We start from the raw sequence: 27244 nt of genomic DNA on the forward strand, positions 1-27244 counted from the left end.
TCTTATAAAAACTATCATGCAGTGCTATACATAATTATAAATCTAATAAATTTAAGTGCTTATCTAATCTGTTTTTAAACATTGTCAAACTAGTGCTATTTACAACCGTCTCTGGCAATGCATTCCAGAAGTCTACCACTCTATGACTAAAGAAATATTTTCTTATATCTAACCTGCAGCCTTGCTTTCTAATCTTCCTGCCATGATTTCTAGTCCTATTTCCCTCCTCTAAGGTAAAGAAAGATCTCACATCTATGTAGTTTGTATCTGAGAACATTTTAAATAACTCATCATATCCCCTCTTATACATCTCCTCTCAAATGAAAACATGTTTAATTCCTTTAATCTATCTCTATACTCCAGGCGGTTTAATGCTGGTATCATCCTAGTTGCTCTTCTCTGAACTGCTTCTAACATGTTGATATCCTGCCTATAGTGGGGTGACCAGGCCTGTATGCAATACTCTAAATGGGGCCTAACATAGGAATTATATAAGCTACGCACCACTTCCTTACTTTTATAACTAACATTTCTATTTATAAAACCCAGGATCCTATTTGCCCTATTTCTTGCTTCTAAACATTGCTTTGAAAATTTCATAGTCCTGTCTATCACTACTCCTAAATCCTTTCCTTCCTCTACTGCCTCTAGCCAACATCCCTCCATCTCATAGTTAAAGTTTGTGTTGTCTTTACCTAAATGCATAACCTGACACTTATCAGAATTAAACTCCATCTGCCACCTGTCTGTCCATGCTATCAGCCTGTCCAGGTCTCGTTGTATCCATGATTGGATGAAAATACAAATTGACCAAAAACAGTTTCATCCCACAAATAATTAATACTTATTCTATGCATTTACTGGCTGGTAAGGAGACATCAGGCAAGCAAAGCCTCAAAATAACTGTGCCTCTCAAGCAAATGTTTCATGCCTCTTTATTAATTGTGAAGCTTGCCAGGACTCATTCCAATGTAGGATAATTCAATGTGAGCAATAATTTTAAGAATGTAGCAGCCAGGGAGACACTGGCAAGGTTGTGCAGGAATGGCAGACACTGGGTCCTGCCACCCTGTTACCGTAATTCTACACTAGTACCCTGGTAATTTTCTTAATTCCCTTATGGACTGCTTCACTACCCAGGAATTTGTTATAAAAGCAAAGGAGGGATGGAGGAACGCGGACGCAATACAAATAATCACCGCTATACGAGCTGTCTGGTCTGGGCTCAGAAGTACACCTTAGAGTAAAAGACCTTGAGGTAATTATTATTCCCTGGATGACAAACAAGCGCCTGTAACCATCACTTATCAAGACGCCACATCACACCGACAGGAGCATTAGTCTACACAAGCATCAAAACCTCTCAATAATTTACACCTACACGCAGGACAGCCCTGAGACACACCCAGGGAGGACAAATTCGCCTTACATAATAATGCTGTGCGAATCACGACGACCTGAACTACCCTCTCCTGCGGCCCGAGTCAGGTCGGCGGAAGGCTGCCCTTCACTCCCCAAGCCTCTGTGGATGTTAACCCTCACAACACATGCACCCACCACTGAGCTACTTCAACACCTACCAGACACTCACTCCACCTTGAGTGGGCGTACACGGTATGTACGATGTGCTGGAACCTCAGCTGTACACCTTGGCCACGAGCACCGCACCTCCACCGCGGAACACAACACGCTGGCGCAGCGGCGCTGCTGCCTGGCGCCTGGCTTGTTTCAGTGCCGCAGCGGCAGCCAGGCACTGTTTTGTCAACATTTCACTATTTTTCTTCTCGTGTAATGAAAACATGAAATTAGAAAATGTAATTAGACAGTAATACATTGGTAAAAATTATAGAAAATAATGGATGAATGAAAAACAAATTTTATATTGAAAGATTTTACTACATATAAATAATCTTGCTAAGAATCCAGTTCACTGTCATTCGTTGCTAGATATCCTAATTTATCTCACTATCACACTGCCTGTATACTATACTCCTATATCATATCCTTATCATAAATACTAATCATGATAAATCTTACAAATAGCACCTCGAGCCTAAAGTATCTTTAATTACCTTTTTTTTTATTGTTTCCTTATTCTTCATTTTGCCATTTATGAATTTATTGAAAAGCTTGGGTTTGTCATTGCTTTTACTCACTATATCTTTCTCAAAGTTTCTTTCTTCTTCTCTACTTACTCTAATATATTCATTTCTCGCATTCTTATACTGCTGTCTGTTATTGTCATTTCTCTGCTTTTTGAGTTTCTTCCAAACTTTATCTTTTGCCTTTTCCGCGTTTGCTCATCTAGCATTGTACCAAGCGTGAATTTTTTTTTTAACTTTAAAAAGGCACGTATTTCTTTACTCCTTCATTATATTTCTGTAAGAATATTTCATATATTCCTTCGTTTCTCCATCCAATATTAGCTAAAAAGTTCTTTAATTTTTCAAAATCTGCTCTTGCATAATCTATTTTTTTTATTTATTTATTTTATTTTATTTTATTTTATTTTTTTAGTCATCTCTGTAACACATCCCTTCCTCCTCCTGTATCTACAGCTCTAATGTCACATAATCACTTCTTCCCATTGGACTGAGATATTGTATGCTGGGAGAAGGTGTCTGGGTTTCTTTGTGAATATAAGCAAACCCAGCATAACGAACGTTTACACAACGAATGTTCTGTTTTATTATCCTTAAATCACATAACGAGCACCAAACTTCGCTATAATGAAATTTTTATTGGGAAATTTTGGCCGAGTTTGAAAACGCCGCCGAATCACCACCACCACCATCCACTGGCGCGTCCGAATTCGACGTATTCGGTTTTTTTTTTTTTACTCATCCTAGGACTCTGTACAACGAATTTTCGCATAACGAACACTTTTTTTGGAACCTAACCCATTCATTACGCGGGGTTTGCTGTACTAGGTCAAGTAGCAATGGTTCTTCTTCCCCCTTGTACCTTGTTGACTCCTCCCCCCACTGGTCCATTGTATTTACCATAGTTGACTGTAACACTTCTTCGCTCCACTGTCTAGCATTATCCATTACTTTCATCTCTCTCCAGTTTATTTTTTTTTTACAGTTAAAGACTAACTAAAAATATTTTTCCATCTCTTCTCAGCATATAATCTAAGCACGTAATCACCTCTCTTTGCGTGTCTTTATGTTCCTCAGTTCTCCGTATATTTGTCTCAGTGGCACATATGTAACTATGATTTTCCTTTTTTCCAATTCCTTTTGTTTTACTTCCACCTTGCCCTCACCATATTGCATATCCTTTACACATGTATTATCACGAACCCTTATTAGCATTCCTCCTTGTGCTTTATCTTTCCTGTCTTTTCTTTAACTATTATATCTCTCCTCCTTAAGTTAACATGGATCTCCGCACTGCACATTACACCTGGGTTTTCTCTTTCAAATAATCCTTAACCTCCAACACGCTGTCTTATGTCCATGTTTTAAGGCTGCCTACCATACATGTGACCTTAAAAAGACTAGCAATAGTTGTGGCATACTATGGCAGGAAGATTTAGACAGTAAAGCATATACTGTATACAAGTTATATAGAGGCAGGTTTACACATGCCAGTTTGTGACTGATTTTTACGTACGTTAAGTTTCCAACTCGCAATTGGTGCCTAGCGACTGCAGAAAGCAGTCGCAAATCAAGACCAACATGTTGGTCTTGCTAGTCGATTTGTGACTAAATTTACGTTGTGACATCACGGGCTAAGTTTTGAAAATGTGGTCTCCAGAGATAGAGATGTTAGATTGGTGAGAGAAAAAGAACACATCTGGGACCCCAGAAGTGAATTATCACTGTTAGAAGAATGATGCCTTACATCCACCATGGTTCAATGAGGCCAGTAAATCACAAGACAGCTGGTATTGCTCAATATCATAGTTTTTAACCATCAAAGTGGTAGTAATGCTTTTATATAAACTATATAAGTTGTTTTCCATCTTTTTTTTTACCATCCTACACTTACTTTTTGTTTCCTTCTATAATGAAAGGGTGCACAAAATATCCAAATATAATACACTATATTTCCTTTATGTAAATTTACTTTCTTAGCATTTAATAGCAACTTCCTACAAAAAAATATGTAAATCTCTCCTTCTCCATATACTTGTTGGAAAGGCACAAATAATTATACACACTATATATATATGTAAATCACATAAGCAAATAAAATACATCAGATTACATGATGAACATGAACAAATAGATTACAATAAAGAGGAGTAAAAAACTATTCTGACTTGACATTTTATGATCAATGGCACATGTGTGAAAAAAATAACTTTGGATTTAGCTAAGTAATCTCCTATCTGCCATATCAATAATACTATAATTATCCAATACAATACAATGCAAAATTATAGCATTACAAAGAACAGTAAGTTGTAATAGTTAAAGGCACAACTTCAATACACAATAAAGCTGTAAGTATTGATGTATTGAAAATTACACCAATAACAGACTCCTTAAAAAAAAAAAATAAATAATATAAATAAATAAATAAAAAATCAAATAATAATGAATAAAAAAAAAAAAAAAAATAAAATTCTATTCATATAAAATTAAGCATATGCAATAAGCTGAGTATATATATATATATATATATATATATATATATATATATATATATATATATATATATATATATATATATATATATATATATATATATATATATATATATATATATATATATTTCAACTGATAATTCCATCAATGTATTTAAAGATTACTGAAATATTTGAACACTATTAGTAAGGAAATGTAAATGTTACTATAACATCTCTAACATTTGCAAGAGTAAGCACATTTTGTGCTTCAATTAAGAAACTTTAAATCACAATCTCCTAGTCTTCATGGAATCTAAGAATTTCATTCAATTAGATGTAGTGTGATTCCTATAATTTCTGTGGCATTTTCTGTTGCTTATTCTTTGGACTAACAGCACTATATGTCTTCAAATTCAGTTTTTGTTGATCACTCCTTCCCTGAAATTTCAAATAGGTTAAGTACAGTAAAAACACAAACAGAATGTTGTTAGGCCAAGCACACTGATGTATTCAAATTGGATAAACTGGAGAGAATTAAAAATCTAAAGTATATGTGTGTGGAGCAACAGCAAATGTAAGAAATATAACTCATGAAAAGTTACTCCAAATATACATAGCACCTCTGCAAATAGTAAGATGTATATGTATGTTTTATGTATTGCATAGGTATTTCCATCTGCAGCTCATGTATCTGAACATGCAGATCATCTATTATGTGAATGAAATAGCTTGACTGCCACAACACATTAAGCTAGTTTGTCTGTGAGGGTGTAAGTGAGAAGGTACAGGACCATAAAAACTAAAAGTTGCAAGAAGCTACTAAGCCTACATGAGGCAGTTGCTGTATAAAATGTACTTGTCAATTTATATCTGCCATCTTCATCCACATATTTGTCTAATTTGCTTTTAAAGTTTTCTAATGACTCATCATTATTAACCTAATTATTGATCATTCTAACAATATTTCAAAACCAGTCCTTCTTATTTCTTTTGTAAACAGAATTATATGAAGCTTGATTAATCTATTATTTCTTGTTCAATCCTGAAGGAGAGGTTGTACAGATGGGTGGTTTGTTTATATCTGGATATCTAACTGGATGTGTGTCTAGTTTAATATCCCTATGTATTGAGGAGTCTAACTACTGAAAGTTTGGATGTCGGAAGGATTACTGTACTAGCTAGAATTATTGTTTATAAGCTATTTATATCAATAAAAGTTAGAATACATACCCGCTTTCTCTTTGAGGAGTTCGCTGGTGGACCTCTGTTTACCTCATTATTCATGTTATGTTCATTGTGAGACGACGGGATTTTCTGAGGGGTAGTGATCTTAGGAAGGAAAGGAGCAACACTGGCTCTTGGTACTATTTCTGGTCTAATGTTTGGATATCTTCTGACTCGCCTTATTTCCTCAAATGACTCATCACTATCAGCAGCCTAATAAAGATAACACATGGCCATTAATAATTAAGACTACAAAAAATCAGAAAAATATGGCCACTTTTTTTTATGCAAGAGGAGAAGCTGGCCAAAGGCAACAAAATATAACAAAAAAGGCCCACTTGATTGCCAGTTCCCTGAAAAGTTAGTAGAGTTTGCCAAAAGTCTTGAAACCCCCCCTCTTAAAATAAATAAAGTCATAGGAAGATGCAAATACAGAAGCAGGCAGGGAGTTCCAGAGTTTACCTGAGAAAGATAGAAATGATTGAGAGTAACGGTTCCAACTCCTGCATTAGTGAGTTGGACTGAATAGGGATGAGAGGAAGAAGAAAGCCTTGTGCAGTGAGGAGAACAGGTATGCAGTTAGCAAGATCAGTAGAGCAGTTAGCATGAAAATAGCAATAAAAGATAGCAAAGAATGCATCATTCTGACAGAGAGGAAGAGGCTGAAGACAGTCAGTCAGAGGAGGGAGTTGATGAGACGAAAAGCTTTTGATTCCACCCTATCTAATAAAACTGTGTGAATGGTGCCTCCCCCAAACATGTGAAGAGTACTCCATACAGGGACGGATAAGGTTCTTGTACAGAGTTAACAGTTGGAGGAGTGAGAAAAACTGGCGGAGACACCTCAGAACACCTAACTTCATAGAAGCTGTTTTAGCAAGAGATGAGATGTAAAGTTTCCAGTTTAGATTATGTGTTAAGGACAGCCAAGGATATTCAATGTAGAAAATGGGGGCAGCTGAGTGTCATTGAAGAAGAGGATAGTTGTCTGGAAGATTGTGCCAAGTTGATAGGAGGAGGAATTGAGTTTTTGAGGCACTGAACACTACTAAGTTTTCTCAGCACCATTCAGAAATCTTAGAAAGATCAGAAGTCCGGTGTTCTGTGACATCCATGTGGGAACTGTTAATTTCCTAAAGGACTGGTCATCTCTGAAAAGATGTGGAAAAGTGTAGGGTGGTATCATCAGCGTAGGAGTGGATAGGGCAAGAAGTTTAGTTAAGATCATTAATGGATAATAGAAAGTGGATGACACAACAAAAACTGAGAAACACCACTTAATAGATTTAGAAGAACAGTGGTCATCTACCACAGCAGCAATAGAACGGTCGGAAATGAAACTTAAGATAAAGTTGCTGAGAAAAGGATAGAAATCACAGGAGAGCAATTTTGAAATTAGAACTTTGTGCCAGACTCTATCAAAAGCTTTTGATATTTCTAATGTAACAGCAAAAGTTTCACCAAAAGCTCTAAAAGAGGATAACCAAGACTCAGTAAAGAAAGCCAGAAGGTTATCAGTAGAGCAGCCTTGACAGAAGCCATACTGGCAATCATATACGAGATTGTGAAGCGACAGATTTTTGAGAATCTTCCTACTGAGGATAGATTAAAAACTTTACACAAGAGATTAAAGCTACAGGGTAGTAGTCTGAGGGATTAGAATGGTCACTCTTTTTTAGGAACAGGCTGAAAGTAGGCAAGCTTTCAGCACGAAGTTAAGGTAGAAGTCGATAGGCATAGTTGAGAGTTTGGCTACGCAAAGTGCAAGCATGGAAACACAGTTTTTTGAGAACAATAGAAGGGATCCCATTAAGTCCATAAGCCTTCCGAGGGTTTAGACCTGTGAGGGCATGGATAACATCATTATGAAGAATCTTAATTGAAGGCATGAAATATTTAGAGGGAGCAGGAGAGGGAGGAACAAGCCCATGGATCATCCAAGGTGGAGTTGTTAGCAAAAGTTTGAGAGAAGAGTTCAGCTTTACAGACAGATGAGATGGCAGGATGTAATAAAGGAGGGAAAGATGATAAAGTACAGTTATTGGAGATGTTTTTGGCTAGATGCCAGAAGTCTCGAGGGGGAGTTGAGTTTGAAAGATTATGACATTTTCTATTTAAAAAGGACTGTTTGGCATGATTCTGGGCAGAAATATAAAATCCATGACATTCAGGTGATGGAAGACTCAAGTACCTTTTGTGGGCAACCTCTCTATGATGTATAGCATGAGAACAGGCTGTGTTAAACCAAGGTTTAGAAGGTTTAGGATGAGAAAAGGAATGAAGAATGTATGCCTCCATGCCAGAAACTATCATCTCTGCTATACATTCATCACACAGAGATGGGTATCTGACACGGAAACAGTAATTATTCCTGGGAAAATCAATGTAATACTGCCTCAGATCCCCCCAATCGGCAAAGGCAAAATGCCAGAGGCACCTCTGCCTTCAGGGATCCTGAGGAAGAATTGAAGAAATAGAACAATATACAGATATGAGGTTGTGATCGGAAGAGCCCAACGGATAAGGTAACAGCATAAGCAGGCTTAGAGGTAAGGAAAAGATCAAGAATGTTGGGCGTGTCTCCAAGACGGTCATGGAGGATAGCAAAGTTGAAGGCTAGTTCACCAGGATGGTCAGTGAAGGGAGAGGAAAGCCAAAAGAGGTGGTGAAATCTTCAAGGATGGAGATCTCTGCAAAAGGATAGAGGGACGGAATGTGCTCCATTTAGGGAGTTAAATAGTCAAAGAATTTACTATAGTCAGAGGAGTTAGGGGAGAGAGATAGAACAGATAAATTTTGTTAGATAGTGACTATTGAGCTGAAGCCAGATGGTGGAAAGCTCGAAAGATTCAAAAGCGTGGGCATGAGAGCAAGTCAAGTTCTTGCGCACATAGACACAACATCCACCTTTGGAATGAAAATAAGGATAGAGAAAGTAAAAGTAGGAGGGAGTAGAAAAGGGGCTACTGTCAGTTGTGTTTCAGTGAGGAAAAGATGATGTTTAGCACAGGAGAGGTGGTGTTCTATACATTGAAAATTAGATTGAAGACCATGAATATTGTAGAAGTTAATGAAAAAAAAGTTGAGGGAGGTGTTGAGACATTTTAGGTTGTAACCAAGAGAGCAGTCCAACCTGAGGACATTTATGGTTCCCTCCCTGGAAGGGAACTCCGAGGCTGACTTGGGAGTTGCCATTTTTAATTTCAAGTGAAGAGTGTGTGTGTGTGTGTGTGTGTGTGTAGTAAGTGTTTGTAGTTTTGTGTTAGGAGAGTTGTATTTAGAGGGCAGGCTGTGACTGTCCTCTTGAGTTGTGAGACACAAAGGGGTTCAGTGAGATCACAAACAAGTTACATCTTCCTCAGTAACTTAGGAAGATGCAATCCATTTCTATAGCCTACCTCTAATGCATAAGCATCTGAGCTTGACTCTCCAGAAGTATAGTCTCTGGTGGATGTAAGTGGCTTAAATACTACACGTTTCTGGAATTCTGGAGGCAGCAGGGTACGTCGGCTTGTTTTTAGGATACTGGACACTGGTTTTCCATGCTGAGGAAATAATACATGGCCTATCTATATCATTAACCAGAGCTACATTCTAGAATATATGCTATCCACATCTATACAGGTAACTCTTGATTTACTGTGTTTAATTTACGCGTTTTCGTTAATACACGACCAAAAATATATAATTAATTAAATTTGCTTAATCTGTTTGCTTATACACAATTTGGCCCAACCGTATTTTCAAACTGAGCGCAAGACGTAATTTCAAACTGCATGCCAGAGAGTGGACAGCAATGGTGAGTGCTTGTGAGAGATGAAGACACTGGCGTCCTGCGTTTATTTTTTTACTGTGGTATTATTTTTGATAAGTGGATTTTTGATAAAATGGAAAAGCTCAGAGGAAGATGGTGACTGACTGTGGTGTGAGTGGTGAAGGCAGTGACGCAGTGAGTGTTGTGCTTACATATTCTTTGTTTTGTTGTTTTCTCTTATTATTTTTTGGTTTCTCTTATTATTTCTTGCTTTTCCCTTTATTTTAAATACACTTCTAGTATTTTGAATGGCAAATAATAAAAAACATGTGAATGTAGCAAAATAAATAGAGTATTTTGTACAAATTTTTTTGGACCACATCCCGCATCTCCCTATTATCTATTGTTTCTTATGAGAATTACAAGTTTGTTTTATGCGAGTTTTGATATACGTGATGCCTCTTGGAATGCATCTATCGCGTAAATTGAGAGTTACCTGTACTTGAGGCCATGGTCTTTTAGAACTTCTTGTCTCACTGTAGGAATGGAAATACAGAGAATGTGACTCCCATTCCTATTTTTTGTGTCTGTTATTTTCCTCATGGTGTGCAAAACTTGTCATTGCCAAAATTAATCTATCTATATAGTACACCAGGTCAACGATTGCATGTGAAACTACTCAGATTTAGCATAGCATATTCACAAAATCAAGTCTCCAGGCACAACACATATGGCCACACACATACAAGCAAGGCATGACAAGATACACTGGTTTACCCCTGCCTCTTCATGAGGAGATTGTTTCCTACTCTGCACCTACTGCAATTCTAAGACCACAGCAGATACAGAGTATTTCCTATGGAATGCCCCACACTCTAACTGGATCCAAATACCCATGGTTCCTGCCAAATGCACCCACATACCCTCCTCAAGTGTTGACAAGTCCTCATCATTTTCATTACTCACTACTGTCAGTCTCCATTCACCATGCACTATCACATAGTATAATCAAAATGCCTGACTTATGATCTGGATAAAATTCCTGATCAAAGCAGAGCAAACTTAGTTTTTTTTAATACCTTAATAACCTAACTCATCTATTAACTTAACAACCTTCCAGATAAATATGTCCCCTTCTTTAGTGAATATCAACTTTCTGCATATTCTATATTAAACATCTTATGTTTTGTAACAATAATCTTAACTGTAAATTTTACATATCATCTTCAACCAAAATTTTCTGAAAAGTTATGCAATCTGAAGTATCTCCACCAGATTTTCTCACCTCTCCAGTTGCTAACTCTGTATATGGGTTTTATCTATCCATGTATAGAGTAATATATGAGTGGCATTCCACTCACATCACTCACTAAAACAGATATGAATCAAAAGCATTTTACATTAACACTCTCTCTCTCTCTCTCTCTCTCTCTCTCTCTCTTCACCACAAAGTTGTATCTCTTACTATGTTCTGTTGCTATTCACTAAAAGTAAAAAATTCTTCAAGCAACTATAAAGGTTACGTTGCTTAACGACACTGTTATTGATGCATCTGCACTTGATGAAGGTCAACAGTTTATTAGTTCCAAATGGATCTCACCTGCACTTTGTCAGCTTCAGGTTTAATGATACTTCTGGGTGCCAAGGGAATGCTAGGTTTAGCAAATGTGTTCATGATATCTAAATATGATTCAGGACTGGGAGTTTTAATGTTAGGGCTCATTGTTGGAGGTATGGAGACTTTTTCAACTTCATTTTTCATGGCCTGTGAAAAAAGTACTTTAATAATCTCAACAAAATCATGAAAATTTAAGATATAGACATGGCAGATATCATTAGTAAATTCAGCCTGAAATGTTAAAAGCATATGTGTACCATAATGATAGCTCATTAATTGTCAAAATACAGAGATAATTTCTCATACTATAGAATGATTTACTAAATTCATCTACAATGTTAACATAAATAAATAACAATTTACCTGTGTTATGGCAACTTTCACTTTTTCATTTGCATTACAGTTGTTGATTTGTGCCTTGATTTTGGCCAGCAGTTCATTCTGAGTTTCAAAACAAGTAAGTTTAAATTAGGTAATTACTTTATATCAATCTAGGTCATGTCCTCTGTCTAAAGACTTCAATGAAATACAATTATAAAATTATACATAATTGTCATGGAACTTAAAAATCAATAAAATCAAATACAAATAAATAGCATATGGAATGCCAACATCATTGGACGTTCCTGTGTGATCATCCATCCAAGCACTAACCGGACCCAATGTTGCTTAATTCCGCTGATCACACAAAATTTTTATCATTCATTCTAATATTGAACTAAAGGTAAAATCTTTTTATGGAAAAGTAAAAACAAAGAGTAGAGCTACAAAAATAACATGAATACAAGAAACATAATTAAAAGTTATAATGACTCACCTTCTCCTTCATAAGCTGTGTATTTTGTGACTGGCTCTTCTGGAGCTCTTCCTCAGCTATTTTTAGTTTGGTCTCCTTGTCAGTTTTATATTTATCTAAAAGATCACTCATTTCCTATGATTGAAAAGTAAATAAATAAAATCTATTCAATTTACTTATTTTTTATATATGGTCATATATAACAACACACAATTCAATAAATGCTGTGTGTGTGTGTGTGTGTGTGTGTGTGTGTATTTACCTAGTTGTATTGTACAGGGTTCAAGCAGGCCTCATAGTGTCCTGTCTCCATGTCTCCCTTTATTCAATTTTAAATTAAAGTTATGCACATTATGTACTATAACAACTTAATTATTCAATACATTCCACTTCACCATTCTGTATGGAAAATTGTATTTTCCAATATCCTTCACACACTGCCTCATCCTGATCTTTACTTGACTTCTTATCCTTCCATCTTCATCTGTCACCAGCACCAGGTCTTCCTTGTCTATCTTTTCAATGCCATTGACTATCTTGTACATGTTATTAGGTCTCCTTGTTCTCTTCTATCTTGTAAGGTTGGTAGTCCCATTTCTTTCAGCTGTTCTTCATATGTAAGGTCCTTTACTTCTGGCACCATCTTTGTAGTAATCTTCTGTATCCATTCTAATCTTCTTATATCTTTTTTAGAGCTTGGAGACCAAACCACAGCTGCATATTTCAGCTTTGGACCTATCGTGCTTGTGATGATTTTTCATCATATCTTTGTCCATGAATTGAAATGCCACTCTTATACTAGTCAACACTTTATATGATATTCCAAATATCTTACTTATGTGTTTTTCAGGGTTCAGATTTTCCTGTATAATCACTCCCAGATCTTTTTCCTCTTTAGTCTTCATTATTTGTTCCTCTCCCATCAAATAGTTCCATACCGGTCTTCTTTTTCTCTTTCCTAGTTCCATTACATGACATTCCTTGGCGTTAAACTCCAATTTCCACTTCTTACTCCACTCATAGATCTTGTTTATATCTTCCTGTAACAGCAAACAGTCCTCCCGGGTTTTGATAACTCTTAGAAGCTTTGCATCATCAGCAAATAAATTAATGTAACTTTATCCCATTGTGAATGTAGTTTACATAAATCTGAAACATAATGGGGACTAACATTGACCCATGTGGTACTCTATTTGTTACTTTACCCCAAGATGAGTATGCATCTCTGATCACTGTTCTCATCTCCCTGTCCTTCAAATAATCCCTTGTTCATTCTAACAAAGTTTCTTGCAGTCCTCCTATGTTCTTTAGTTTCCAAAGTAGTCTTCCATGAGGGACTTCATCAAAAGCCTTTTTTATGTCCAGGTTTACTTTGTCCACCCATCCATCTCTGTTTTCCAATCCTTCTATTATTCTACAGTAGAAATTTAACAAGTTCGACACACGACTGTCCTATCCTGAACCCAAATTGTCTGTTTGATATGATTTGTTCTTCTTCCAGATGTTTAACTGATTTTTCTTTGATGATTATCTCACATAACTTCCCCATAATGCTTGTAATTGATAACAGTGTAATTTATTTCCCAAACTGGATCCAGTAATTGCTCTTTACATTCTTTTCAGCACCCAGCCCGATACACCATCTGATCCCATTGCTTTTCTGACATCCGAATTATCCAATAATCTTTTAATATCCTCTTTGTGTACTGTGATTTCCTGTAATCCTTGTCAATGCAATGTCCTATTTGGTTTTGTAAAATCTTCTGCAGTGAAGACCGTTTTGAAGCTCTCATTCCTTATTTCACACATTTCCTTCTCTGTTTAATATGTCTTCCCTCTTTTCATTATTTTTTCTGTTGTTTCTTATTCTTCATTTTGCCATTTATGAATTTGTAGAAAAGTTTGGGTTCGTCTTTATTTTTACTCATCACATTTTTCTCAAAGTTCCTTTCTTCCTCTCTCCTTACTCTAATATATCAATTTCTTGCATCCCTTTACTGCCGTCTGCTATTGTAATTTCTCGTTTTTATGAGTTTCTTCCAAGATTTATCTTTTGCCTTTTTTGCTTCTGTGCATCTAGCATTGTACCAAGTGTGTATTTTTTTCTCAACTCTATAAAAAGGTACATATTTCGCTCAGTGATGCTGCCAGACATACGACTTCTAAGCAAGGCTTTTTTTATCGTTTTATCAATATTTTTCTCCTACAAGACACGTACATGATGGTTACATATTCATAAATTAACCCATGTTTTATGAAATGAAAAATACAAAAAAATATTTGTAAATACTGTATATATAATTTAAAAAACAATTTGCTAAATTGGAGCAGTTTATCGCAAAATATTGTTTATTATTTTTCTTTCAGTGTCTAAGCTTCTTAGTATTGCAGCAGGGTGTGATATTCTTCAAAACAAGACTCAATACATAGAGCTACCTACATCACACACATGACAGTAATACCGAGTGTCGCTCTGTTTTTTTGGTTGCGTCAAAGTGGGGCGGCAGGGAGGGGTGGGGGAGAGGAGTGACTAACCCATGTCAGAATGGCGGAAAACTGTGCTGATATATGCTAGACACTTCAAAAAACATAAATACTGAAGCTGGAGGGAATTTCAAACATGTAGAAAGTGTGTGTGTGTGTGTTTGTGTGTGTGTAATTCTTCACCATGGTCGCCTGCTGGTCACCTAGCCAGTCTTCCCCATTACGGAGCGAGCTCAGAGCTCATAGACCGATCTTCGGGTAGGACTAAGACCACAACACACTCCACATACTGGGACAGTGAGGCCACAACCCCTCAAATTACATCCTGTACCTATTTACTGCTGGATGAACAGGGGCTACACATTAAGAGGCTTGCCCATTTGTCCCACCGCTTCCCGGGACTCAAACCTGGGCCCTCTTGATTGTGAGTCGAGCATGCTAACCACTACACTACGCGGTGTGTGTGTGTGTGTGCGTGTGCGTGTGTGTGTGTGGAGAGAGAGAGAGAGAGAGAGAGAGAGAGAGAGAGAGAGAGAGAGAGAGAGAGAGAGAGAGAGAGAGAGAGAGAGAGAGAGAGAGAGAGAGAGAAAAGAGATATTCACTGCAGCACACTATACCTTTACTTTGTTGTCTGATTCTAATTTTATGTTTAGTTTCTCCTTGGTGACAATGCTGGCCTCCTCTTTAACTTGTTTCAGTTCCTTTGTCATAATCTCTATCTTTGCCTCCAAAGAAGCAACCTCCTCCTGGAAATTACAATTATGTCATATATAATGTTACATATAAAAAGAGAAAATATGCAATCTCAAAACAAGATGCATTTGTAATTGAAGAAGGATTTAGAATAAAAGAATATATAAACAAAACACAAAAGTAATGGTCTCCATGCATGACCCTTATAGAAACACAAGTGTAAGGGTCTGTCCAGTGTTCCTACAAAATATTTATCTATTTATTGCAGAGCAGTGGTTTGCACATCACCATACATATCTCTTTTGCTTGTAACAAACCTGTGTCCCCTTTCCTTGCTTTATGGTGTCATCAGGTCACAGCATTGCAATGAGTCACTCAGCAGAATTGATGGATTTGATATTGGTGATGTGTACAATAGTACAATAGTGCCTCATGATAATGGACCTTGCAGTAACAGATTTTGCTCAATAATGGACTGGTTAGACACTAACCATTTTTTGGGGTGACTGTCATGGCAGTTCCCTCCCCCCCCCCATTAATTCATAGTTCCTGAGTGGCCGTGCAGACAAATACACATATGACACAATAAAAAGCTGAAAAAGGCATTCTAGATACCACCGTAGCTCGTTTTGTTCATCTACAATTTACAAAACTTGTAATAAGGTGGCGAGTGGCAACTGCTTGCCTGTGGGGGACCTGCAGCCTGCTGGTGTGAAATGCTAGTTGTGTATTTCTATTTGAATGTTGTTGGGTAAGCAAGGATAATGACCCTGCTACACTGAGAGAGAGAGAGAGAGAGAGAGAGAGAGAGAGAGAGAGAGAGAGAGAGAGAGAGAGAGAGAGAGAGAGAGAGAGAGAGAGAGAGAGAGAGAGAGAGAGAGAGAGAGAGAGAGAGAGAGAGAGAGAGAGAGAGAGAGAGAGAGAGAGAGAGAGAGAGAGAGAGAGAGAGAGAATGCCATGGATAACAAAGTGCAGACGACAGAGAAGTGTAAACTAAAACCCTCCAATCACTTGATTTTTATCTTCATTTACTGGTTTTTGGAGGTCTACAATTTCACATAAATTTGTATAGAAAATAAAAGGAGAGAAAATAAAGACAGACACAGAGGGCAAGGAGGTGAACTAACATTAGAGAAAGAAGGCAAGCCCATGATCTATGGAGAGGTGGCAATAGTGTGCAGGTAGTCTACTCTGACCCTGACGATCCTTTGTCTTCCTCCCCTCCTTTGTCACCTCAGCAATGTCCATCAGGTATTCATTATGTGCTTGTTAAAGATGCTACTGGACCACATGGGAATCAGCCATTACAAGAAACAGGAAGCTATATCTTTAATTCATCTATTCCTAGTAAGACCAGTTTTTATGAATGTACACTTCTTAAATAATAATGAACTCTTTTATTTCAACATTGAATGTAGAATAAGACAAATTAAAATATCAAATAAATTTTTGTATTATTAAAAGAGAATAAACTACTGAAAAAGGGAAAGGGGGTGTTTAAGGTCTCACAGACAAACTGCTTTCTGTAACATACACCACCACTGTATATGTAAGGAGAACTGAACTACCTGAGAAAAGTGTACTTTGTACAAATGTGAGGACAGATTCATATTATGTAAGAACTTAAGAAAATAAAGGAAGCTGGAAAAAACTATCAGGTTTATATGTGGCAGTCCATGTATGGTACCTGTTTCCATCTATCATCCCCATCTGTTGTTCTTGGAATAATTTAATTTCATAATTCTTAAACAAAGATTTCTTTATAAGCTATATAACCTGCCTGTATCTTTCTCTGGGGGACTGCAAGCACTTTGGGAACCACTGTATATACAAAAATCAACACATAAGAAGAAGAGCAGGAAAAAGTAAGGGACAAAAAATGGACAGCCTATATTAAGAATTATGGTAGAACAATGTTAGAGTTATATAAATAAATAAATTTTCAAGTAAATAACAAATGAATATAATAAATACATGAAATAAATAAATCATATTGCCAACTGAGTGTTTCATCTTCAGCTCTCTTACCGTATGTTGCTCCACAGTGATGTTATTTTGGTAAAGGAGAGTTTTTTCAATTCCTTGAAGTTTAATTTTGTGAGCGGCCTCTGACGAATTCAAAGTTTTCTTTGCTTCCTCTAATTCTTCTTGAAGCTTATGTACTCGTTGCTCATGTTCACCTTTATTTTTTTCTAGCATTTCTTTAGTAAGATCAAGTTCAGCTTTGAGTGTTTCCAAGTTTGAATTAGTATGATTTTTATAAGTTTGAAATGATTGATCTTTGGTTTCATATCTATACTGGATTTCTTGCTTTTCACAGAAACACTGATCTAAAGATTTTTTAAGTTCCTCCAACTCCTTTTCCTTTTCAGTTACTACAATTTTAACCTTTTCTAGTTCAGTTTCTTGATTTTCAGCATTATTTGCAGCTTTCTTTAGTTTTTCTTCTAGTCCATGGATTTTTTGTTCTAAAATCCTTCTTGATTTTGTCTCTGAAGAAACATTCTTAATTTTTGCTTCACACTGCAAGAGGAAGTTATATATGCATCAGTTAATAACCACAGTATTACCATACAAGGCAAGATAAGACAAAGAACTGTTGATTTCCTACAAGAAAAAGTTCCAGGAATTATTTCATCTTTTCTTATATTTTTTTTCATCTAATCTGTGTCAAAGATAAAATCATCTAAGCACTTATGAAGGAAAGCTTCATTAATAAAAGTGTATATATTAGGAGATCTTAATATTAGCTTATTCTGAACATGTTATGACTGCTATGCAAACATTGAACACGAGTTAAAACTTACTTCTTTTTCAGTAGTCTTTATTACTCCTTTCAGCTCCTTTATTGTTGCCAAGAGATCTTCACACTCCTGGTCTTTTGCCTTCAAATCTGAACTAAAGAGGAGGTATTTTACTCATTCAAAGAATACAAACAATAAAGCATGCAAGATGACAAAACAAGTCTTAAAAATGTTATATAGCGCATGATATACCTGACTTTTTTTAGCTCTTCCTCCGTTTTTTTCTTCTCTTCTATAAATTGAGCTTCATGATGCTCAGCAAGAGAAATTTTCTGTTCCATCTCTTGCAAGGTTTCATTACAAGTCTGCAAAAAATATATAAAGGTATGAATGAGGAGAGAGTAAAAAATATGAATATTCACAGTATCATAAATCACAAGTAGTGGAGTAAAATCAACAGGTCATGCCAGATACATCTAGGGTGCATTAAACTAAGAGCTAGATAACATTATGTATTTTGTAATACAGTACAACACAAATAATTCTTTAATAAATCAGCTACATCACAAACTCCTCCAACAGGGTGTGTGAGTGGTCTAAATTTGTATATATTCTAAATATTTCTACAAAATATACAAATGCTGCAAATTAAGACTAAAAATTAGGGCCACAAAGATATAAACTCATCTTTATCATTAATTCTTCATTACCTTAATAGCTCTCTCCATATATAGCAATCCTTGTTTCCACAAAAAACTTCATTAAAAAATCTTACATTACAATACTTACAATATTGTCTTTCTTGCTTTCATTCAGGGAAACTTCTAAATTATGGATAATTTCCTCTTTTTTTTTATTTTCCTCTTCCACATGCATCAGTGCAGTTTTCTTAGCTTCTAGATCACTTTCGAGGGTCATAACCTGGTGAGGTGAAAATGATGATAATAATGAGGGACATGATTTTAGGAGCCAGGCTAGGCTTACTCACATTTGCATTCAATTTGATAACCAAAAAATTAATGGATATCATCCATTAAAATCATCATCTTCAAAGCATGGTTTGCATAAGTTTGAGATTTCTATTCTTAAAAGGAAGGCTCATTTTGCACATACATACACACACAATTAGCATATTACTAGAAAAGGTAGATGTAAAAAAAAGCAATGGGGGCAGATGGAGCGTCAGGATGGACACAGAGAATATAAAGAATAACTGGTACACCCAATTTGGGATGTGATCAACAGCTCATTAACAGATGGAAAACTACCAAGGTAAGAGAAAGGAGAAAATATAGTTCCAATATAAAAAGGAGAGAAAAGAAGAGAGCCCTTGAATTATAAACCTATGTCACTGACTAGTGTTGTGGGAAAGATCTGTGAAATTGTAATTAAAGAAAAATGGTTAGGTTATCTGCAGGAAAATTAAATCACATATAACTCTCAATTTGGATTTAGAAAATGAAGATCATGTATAACAAATCTACTACGTTTTTATACATAGGTAACAGATGAGATACGAGGGAGAGAGGGATGGGTGGAAACGTGCATTTAGATATTAAAAAGACTTTTGACAGAGTATCACATAGAAGAGAAGACACATATAGGAGGAGTACAGGGAAGTATCTTAAGCTGAATGAGGGACCACTTAACAGAAAGAGAAATGAGGACTGTGAAGACAAGCTAATGTAAACTAGTTGTTTGTTGTGTGTGTGTGTGTGTGTGTGTGTGTGTGTGTGTGTGTATTTACCTAGTTGTATTGTACAGGGTTCGAGCAGGGCTCATAGTGTCCTGTCTCCATGTCTCCATTTATTCAATTTTTCTAAAGTTATGCACATTATGTGCTGTAACAACTTCATTATCCAATGCATTCCACTTTTCCACCATTCTGTGTGGAAAACTGTATTTTCCAACATCCTTCACACATTGCCTCATTCTGATCTTCTTTTCATGTCCTCTTGTCCTTCAATCTTTTGTCATCAGCACCAGGTCTTCTTTAATCTATCTTTTCAATGCCATTGACTATCTTGTACATTGTTATTAGGTCCCCATGTTCTCTTCTATCTTGTAAGGTTGGCAGTCCCATTTCCTTCAGTTGTTCTTCATATGTTAAGTCCTTTAATTCCGGCATCATCTTTGTAGCAATCTTCTGTATCCTTTCCAATTTTCTTATATCCATTTTAGAGCTTGGAGACCACACCACTGCTGCATATTCCAGCCTTGGACGTATCATGCTTGTGATGATTTTTTTTCATCATATCTTTGTCCATGTATTGAAATGCCACTCTTATATTAGTCAACATTTTATATAATAATCCAAATATCTTGCTTATGTGTTTTTTAGGGTTCAGATTTTCCTGTATGATCACTCCCAGATCTTTTTCCTCTTTAGTCTTCATTACTTGTTCCTCTCTCATCAAATAGTTCCATACCAGTCTTCTTTTACTCTTTCCTAGTTCCATTATGTGACATTTCTTGGTATTAAACTCCAATTTCCTCTTCCTGCTCCACTCACAGATCTTGTTTATATCTTCCTGCAACAGCAGACAGTCCACTCTGGTTTTGATAACTCTTAGCAGCTTTGCATCATCAGCAAATAAATTTATATAACTGTTTATCCCAATGTGAATGTTGTTTACATAAATATGTGGCACTCTGCTAGTTACTTCACCCCAAGATGAGTATGTATCTCTGATCACAGTTTTCATTTCGCTATCCTTCAAATAATCTCGTCCATTCTAGCTAAGTTCCTCACAGTCCTCCTATGTTCTCTAGTTTCCAAAGTAGTCTTCCATGAGGAACTTTATCAAAAGCCTTTTTAATATACTGTGTCCACCCATCCATCTCTGTTTTCCAGTCCTGCAATAACTCTCGAGTACAAGCTTAATAAGTTTGATACACATGACCTTGTTTGAACCCAAATTGTCTGTTCAATATAGCTTGCTCCTCTACTAGAAATTTAACCCATTTTTCTTTTATAATTATTTCACACAACTTCCCCAAGACACTTGTAAGTGACACTGGTTTGTAGTTTAGTGGTTCAGTTGCCTTTCCTCATTTAAATATCGGAATTACATTGGGTCACTTCCATTCTAGTGGAACTTTCCCTTCATTTATGGAACTTGTAATTGTTTCCCAAATTGGATCTAGTAGTTGCTCTTTACAATCTTTTAACACCCAGCCTGATACACCATCTGGCTCCATTACTTTACTGACATCCAACTTATCCAATAATCTTCCATTATTCTCTTTGTGCACTGCGATCTCCTTTAATCCTTGGCAATGTAATGTCCTATTAGGTTCTGTGAAATCTTCTGCAGTGAACACCGTTTTGAAGCTCTCATTCATTATTTTGCACATTTCTTCTCTATTTGGTATGTCTTCCCTTCTTTAATTACTTTTTCAATTGTTTCCTTGTTCTTAGTTTTGCCATTTATAAACTTGTAGGAAAGTTTGGGTTTGTCTTTGCTTTTATTCACCACATCCTTCTCAAAGTTTCTTTCTTTCTTTCTCCTTACTCTAATATATTAATTTCTGGTATCCTTGTACTGCCGTCTGTTATAGTAATTTCTGTGTTTTATGAGTTTCTTCCCCACATTATCTTTTGCCTTTTTAACTTGTATGCATCTAGCATTGTACCAAGCATGTATTTTTTTCTCAACGCTATACACAGGTACAATTTTTTTTACTCCTTCATTATATTTCTGTAAGAATATGTCATATTTCCCTTGCATTGTCTTTCTGTACATAATGTTTTTCCACTCAATATAAGCAAAATTGATCCTTAATTTTTCAAAATCCACTCTTGCATAATTTAATCTTTCTCCTTTGTAGTCATCTCAGTAACTTATCCCATCTTCCTCCTGAATTTCCATCTGTAATGTCACATGATCACTTCTTCCCATTGGACAAAGGTATTGTATGATTGGAGGGGGCTCTGGTTTCTTTGTGAATACTTAGTCAAGCAACAATGGTTCTTCTTCCCCCTGTACCTTGTTGACTTCTCCACCCACTGGTCCATTGCATTAACCATAGTCAACTGTAACACTTCCTCGCTCCACTGTCCAGCATTATCCATTACTTCCATCTCTCTCCAGTTTACTTTTTTTGCAGTTAAAGTCTCTAACTAAAAGTATTCTTCTATCTCTTCTTATCATGTTCTCTTTCTTTTTTTTTCTTTTACGTAGGGAAGAGGGCCAGCCAAGGGCAAAAAAAGAAAGATAAAAAAAAAAAAAAGGCCCACCTGAGTGCTGGCTCTCTAAAAAGTATAAAAAGTGCAAAACCCGTCAGCCAAAGTAGGGGAGCAAATGCCTCGATACCTCCCTCTTAAAAAAAGACAAGTCGTAGGAATTCGGAAATACAGATGCAGCAAGGGAGTTCCAAAGTTTACCAGTGAAAGGGATGAATAATTGAGAGTACTAGTTAACTCTTGCATTAGAGAGTTGGACAGAATAGGGATGAGAGGAAGAAGAAAGCCTTGTGCAGCAAGGCCGCAGGAGAAGGGGAGGCATGCAGTTAGCAAGATCAGTAGAAGTTAGCATGAAAATAGCGATAAAAGACAGAAAGGGATGCAATATTTCGGCGGTGAGAAAGGGACTGATGACAGTTAGTCAGAGGAGGGGAGTTGATGAGACGAAGAGCTTTCGATTCCACCCTATCAAGCACAACTATGTGACTGGAACCCTCCCAAAACATGCGAAGAGTACTCCATACAGGGACGGATAAGGCTCTTATACAGAGTAAGCACTTGGAGGGGCGAAAAAAACTGGCGGAGACGCCTCAGAACACCTAACTTCATAAAAGCTGTTTTAGCAAGAGATGAGATGTGAAGTTTCCAGTTAAGATTATGAGCAAAGGACAGACCGAGGATATTCATTGTGGAAGAGGAGACAGCTGAGTGTCATTGAAGAAGAGGATAGTTGTCTGGAAGGTTGTGTCGAGTTGATAGATGGAGGAATTGAGTTTTTGAGGCATTGAAAACTACTAGATTTTCTCTGCCCCAATCGGAAATCTTAGAAAGATCGGAAGTCAGGTGTTCTGTGGCGTCCCTGTGTGATCTGTTGATTTCCTGAAGGGTTGGTCGTCTCTGAAAGAATGTGGAAAGATGTAGGGTGGTATCATCAGCGTAGGAGTGGATAGGGCAAGAAGTTTGGTTAAGAAGGTCATTAATGAATAATAGAAAGAGAGTGGGTGACAGGACAGAACCCTGAGGAACACCACTATTAATAGATTTAGGAGAAGAACAGTAGCCGTCTACCACAGCAGCAATAGAGCGGTCGGAAAGGAAACTTGAGATAAAGTTGCAGAGAGAAGGATAGAAGCTGTAAGAGGGCAGTTTTGAAATCAAAGCTTTATGCCAGACTCTATCAAAAGCTTTTGATATGTCTAACGCTACAGCAAAAGTTTCACCGAAATCTCTAAAAGAGGATGACCAAGACTCAGTAAGGAAAGCCAGAAGATCACCAGTAGAGCGACCTTGACGGAAGCCATACTGGCGATCAGACAGAAGATTGTGAAGTGACAGATGTTTGAGAATCTTCCTATTCAGGATAGATTAAAAACTTTAGACAAGCAAGAGATTAAAGCTATAGGACGGTAGTTTGAGGGGTTAGAACGGTCACCCTTTTTAGGAACAGGCTGAATGTAGGCGAACTTCCAGCAGGAAGGAAAGGTAGAAGTCGATAGACAAAGTTGGAAGAGTTTGGCCAGGCAAGGTGCAAGCACAGAAGCACAGTTTTTGAGAACAATAGGAGGGACCCCATCAGGTCCATAAGCCTTCCGAGGGTTTAGGCCAGCAAGGGCATGGAAAACATCATTACGAAGAATTTTAATTGTAGACATGAAATAGTCAGAGAGGAGGGAGGACAAGCCCAGAATTGTCCAAGGTGGAGTTGTGAGCAAAGGTTTGAGAAAAGAGTTCAGCTTTAGAGACAGAAGAGATGGCAGTGGTGCCATCAGGATGAAATAAAGGAGGGAAAGATGAAGAAGTGAAGTTATTTGAGATGTTTTGGCTAGATGCCAGAAGTCACGAGGAGAGTTTGAGTTTGAAAGATTTTGACATTTTCTATTTATGAAGGAGTGTTTGGCAAGTTGAAGAACAGATTTGGTATGATTCCGGGCAGAGATATAAAGTGCACTGATTCAAGAAATGGAAGGTTCAAGTACCTTTTGTGGGCAACCTCTCTATCATGTATAGCACGAGAACAGGCTGAGTTAAACCAAGGTTTAGAAGGTTTAGGTTGAGAAAAAGAATGAGGAATGTATGCCTCCATGCCAGACACTATCACCTCTGTTATGCGTTCAGCACAAAGAGATGGGTCTCTGACACGGAAGCACTAATCATTCCAGGGAAAATCAGCATAATACCTCCTCAGGTCCCCCAACTGGCAGAGGCAAAACGCCAGAGGCACCTTCGCTTTGGGGGATCCTGTGGAGGGATTGGAGAAATAGGACAAGATACAGAAATGAGATTGTGATCGGAGGAGCCCAACGGAGATGAAAGGGTGACAGCATAAGCAGAAGGATTAGAGGTGAGGAAGAGATCAAGAATGTTGGGCGTGTCTCCAAGACGGTCAGGAATACGAGTAGGGTGTTGCACCAGTTGCTCTAGGTCATGGAGGATAGCAAAGTTGAAGGCTAGTTCACCAGGGTGGTCAGTGAAGGAGAGGAAAGCCAAAGCTGGTGGTGAACATTGAAATCTCCAAGAATGGAAATCTCAGCGAAAGGGTAGAGGGACAGGATGTGCTCCACTTTGGAAGTTAAGTAGTCGAAGAATTTACTATAGTCAGAAGAGTTAGAGGAGAGATAAACAGCACAGATGAATTTAGTTTGAGAGTGACTGTTAAGTCGAAGTCAGATGGCGGAAAATTCGGAAGACTCAAGAGCATGGGCACGAGAGCAAGTTAAGTCGTTGCGCACATAGACGCAATATCCAGCTTTGGAATGAAAATGAGAATAGAGAAAGTAGGAGGGAACAGAGAAGGGGTTACTGTCAGTTGCCTCAGACAGCTGTGTTTCGGTGAGGAAAAGGAGATGAGGTTTAGTAGAGGAGAGGTGGTGTTCCACAGATTGAAAATTAGATCTAAGACTGCAAATGTTGCAGAAGTTAATGTAAAAATAGTTGAGGGAGGTGTCAAGGCATTTGAGGTCATTAACAAGAGAGGCTTCCGACCTGGGGAGATTTATGTATGTCATACAATGATGCATCCTTTGTTTACATTCCACAGGTTGCTGGTTAGTGTCTTTCCCGTTTCACTCTCCCTCCCTTCATAAATTTAAGATCATCAACGTCATAAAGTTACGTACATACATACATTAGTGTACATTAAAATGACTTTAATTAAACTGCCTAAATGTTTAACTTCATAATTTTTACTTTCATTAAACCTTTCACTGTACTATGATGCACTCTTGCTTTGTTTACTCTCAATTGAAGTTCAAGTCAGGGGTTAAAGTTACTATAATCTGTTCGCTTAACAAAGTTTTGCTTAACGAAGGTTTTTTTAGGAACGCAACCCCTTCGTTAAGCGGGGGTTGCCTGTACCTTAACTCCCTTTCTACGTTGATCAACCTTCTCATACTACCTCTTTAATCCCTGAATCCAGAAAAATCCTTGTCCATAATATTCTCAGTTTCCTTAATCCAACAGGAGTTTCAAAGTATCGTTGGTTTTCACATGATGGCGTATGTTTTGATTCTGGCAGCACTACTCTGTTCCATCTCTCTCTCTCTCGTCTTTCTTTCCATATACATGATCCAAAACTTATTTGATATGGAGACAGGAGAACCTATGGCCCCCTCCCTCCCTCTAGCTCCTGTTGTAGTTTTTCCCTGTGAGCTGCTCAGATACGTCCGGTTGGCACGATGTCTACACAGTGTGTGTGTGTGTGTGCGTATATATACCTAGTTGTAGTTTTACAGAGCCTGGGCTTTATGCTCGAGTGGCCCCGTCTTGAAACCCTGTATATAACACTAGGTAAATACACACACACACACACAAACACACAGTGTAGTTACAATTATAAGATATTAAAATGTGCAGCAGTAATCTGGTCAGCACATGGGGAGAGAGAGAGAGAGAGAGAGAGAGAGAGAGAGAGAGAGAGAGAGAGAGAGAGAGAGAGAGAGAGAGAGAGAGAGAGAGAGAGAGAGAGAGAGAGAGAGAGAGAGAGAGAGAGAGAGAGAGAGAGAGAGAGAGAGAGAGAGAGAGAGAGAGAGAGAGAGAGAAAGTTGGAACATGTATTTACCTAGTTGTATTGTACAGGGTTTGAGCAGGGCTTATAGTGTCCTGTCTCCATATCTCCATTTATCTAGTTTTCTTTAAAGTTATACACACTATGTGCTGTGACAATTCCATTATCCAATGTATTCCATTCTTCCACATATAGAGATCAACAAGCAAGATGACAATGAATTCCATGATCTGCCAACAAGGAAAGACGAGATAGGATGCAACACCCAACCCTGGATGGTATTTGTGTTTGCATTTGTATTCACATTCACTTGCTTGTCACCCAGCCAGTCTTCCCCATTAGGGAGCAAACTCAGAGCTCATAGACCAATCTTTGGGTAAGAATGGGACCATACCACACTCGAGAGAGAGGAGATATGACTGCACTTTACAGATTACTGAGTGAAATGGATTTTTTTTTTTTTTCATGCAGGAGGGGCAACTGGCCAAGGGTAACAAAAAATGGAAGAGAAAAAGGCCCACTGGATTGCGAGTTCCCTTAAAGGTCAAGTGAGTTAGCCAAAATTCAGGGAAAAATGTCTTGAAACCTCCCTCTTAAAAGAAGTCAAGTTGTAGGAAGACTGAAATACAGAAGCAGACAGGGAGTTCCAGTGTTTACCAGAGAAAGGTATGAATGATTGAGAGTACTGGTTAACTCTTGTATTAGAGTTGGACAGAATACGGGTGAGAGGAAGAAGAAAGCCTTGTGCAGCAAGGCTGCAGGAGGATGGGAGGCATGCAGTTAGCAAGATCAGTAGAGCAGTTAACATGAAAATACTGATAAAAGATAGCAAGAGATGTAACATTCCAGAGGTGAGAAAGATGCTAAAGGCAGTCAGTCAGAGGAGAGGTGTTGATGAGATGAAAAGCTTTTGATTCCACTCTATCTAACAATACTGTGTGAGTGGAACCCCCCAAACATGTGAAGAATACTTTAACATGATGAACTATGATTATCTATTGACAAATAATATCTGTATGATGGATTTTTTTTCCATTTATGTAGGTCATTCTAAAGGGAGGATCTACTTGTAATAAATAAAAGAGAAACAAGGAACAATGAAGAAAATAAAAATAACCATCTGCAGAACATAAAGAAGTTTGATTCCCTCATAGAAGTATTGA

The 27244-nt window shown here is 37.4% G+C and overlaps 2 protein-coding genes across 2 annotated transcripts in view; both read right to left on the reverse strand.

Annotated features, from left to right (window-relative positions):
* The window catches only part of LOC123511381, a 30134-nt gene extending 28389 nt beyond the window's left edge, over window positions 1–1745 (reverse strand). The window contains exon 1 of the mRNA XM_045267207.1: window positions 1581–1745. The gene's annotated coding sequence lies outside the window, so the exon portion shown is untranslated. The remainder of the gene's footprint in view (window positions 1–1580) is intronic.
* A 2991-nt stretch (window positions 1746–4736) lies between these two features.
* The window catches only part of LOC123511612 (putative leucine-rich repeat-containing protein DDB_G0290503), a 31296-nt gene continuing 8788 nt past the window's right edge, over window positions 4737–27244 (reverse strand). The window contains exons 11-21 of the mRNA XM_045267637.1: window positions 18682–18813; window positions 18145–18257; window positions 17956–18046; window positions 17177–17671; window positions 15073–15201; window positions 11993–12106; window positions 11539–11616; window positions 11158–11322; window positions 9202–9348; window positions 5810–6016; window positions 4737–5017 (exon numbers count right to left, since the gene is read on the reverse strand). Of these exons, the coding sequence (XP_045123572.1) occupies window positions 4928–5017; window positions 5810–6016; window positions 9202–9348; window positions 11158–11322; window positions 11539–11616; window positions 11993–12106; window positions 15073–15201; window positions 17177–17671; window positions 17956–18046; window positions 18145–18257; window positions 18682–18813 (1761 nt within the window). The 3' untranslated portion in view covers window positions 4737–4927. The remainder of the gene's footprint in view (window positions 5018–5809; window positions 6017–9201; window positions 9349–11157; window positions 11323–11538; window positions 11617–11992; window positions 12107–15072; window positions 15202–17176; window positions 17672–17955; window positions 18047–18144; window positions 18258–18681; window positions 18814–27244) is intronic.

Source organism: Portunus trituberculatus, chromosome 31 (genome assembly GCF_017591435.1).
Source record: "Portunus trituberculatus isolate SZX2019 chromosome 31, ASM1759143v1, whole genome shotgun sequence".
Classification (NCBI taxonomy): Eukaryota; Metazoa; Arthropoda; class Malacostraca; order Decapoda; family Portunidae; genus Portunus; species Portunus trituberculatus.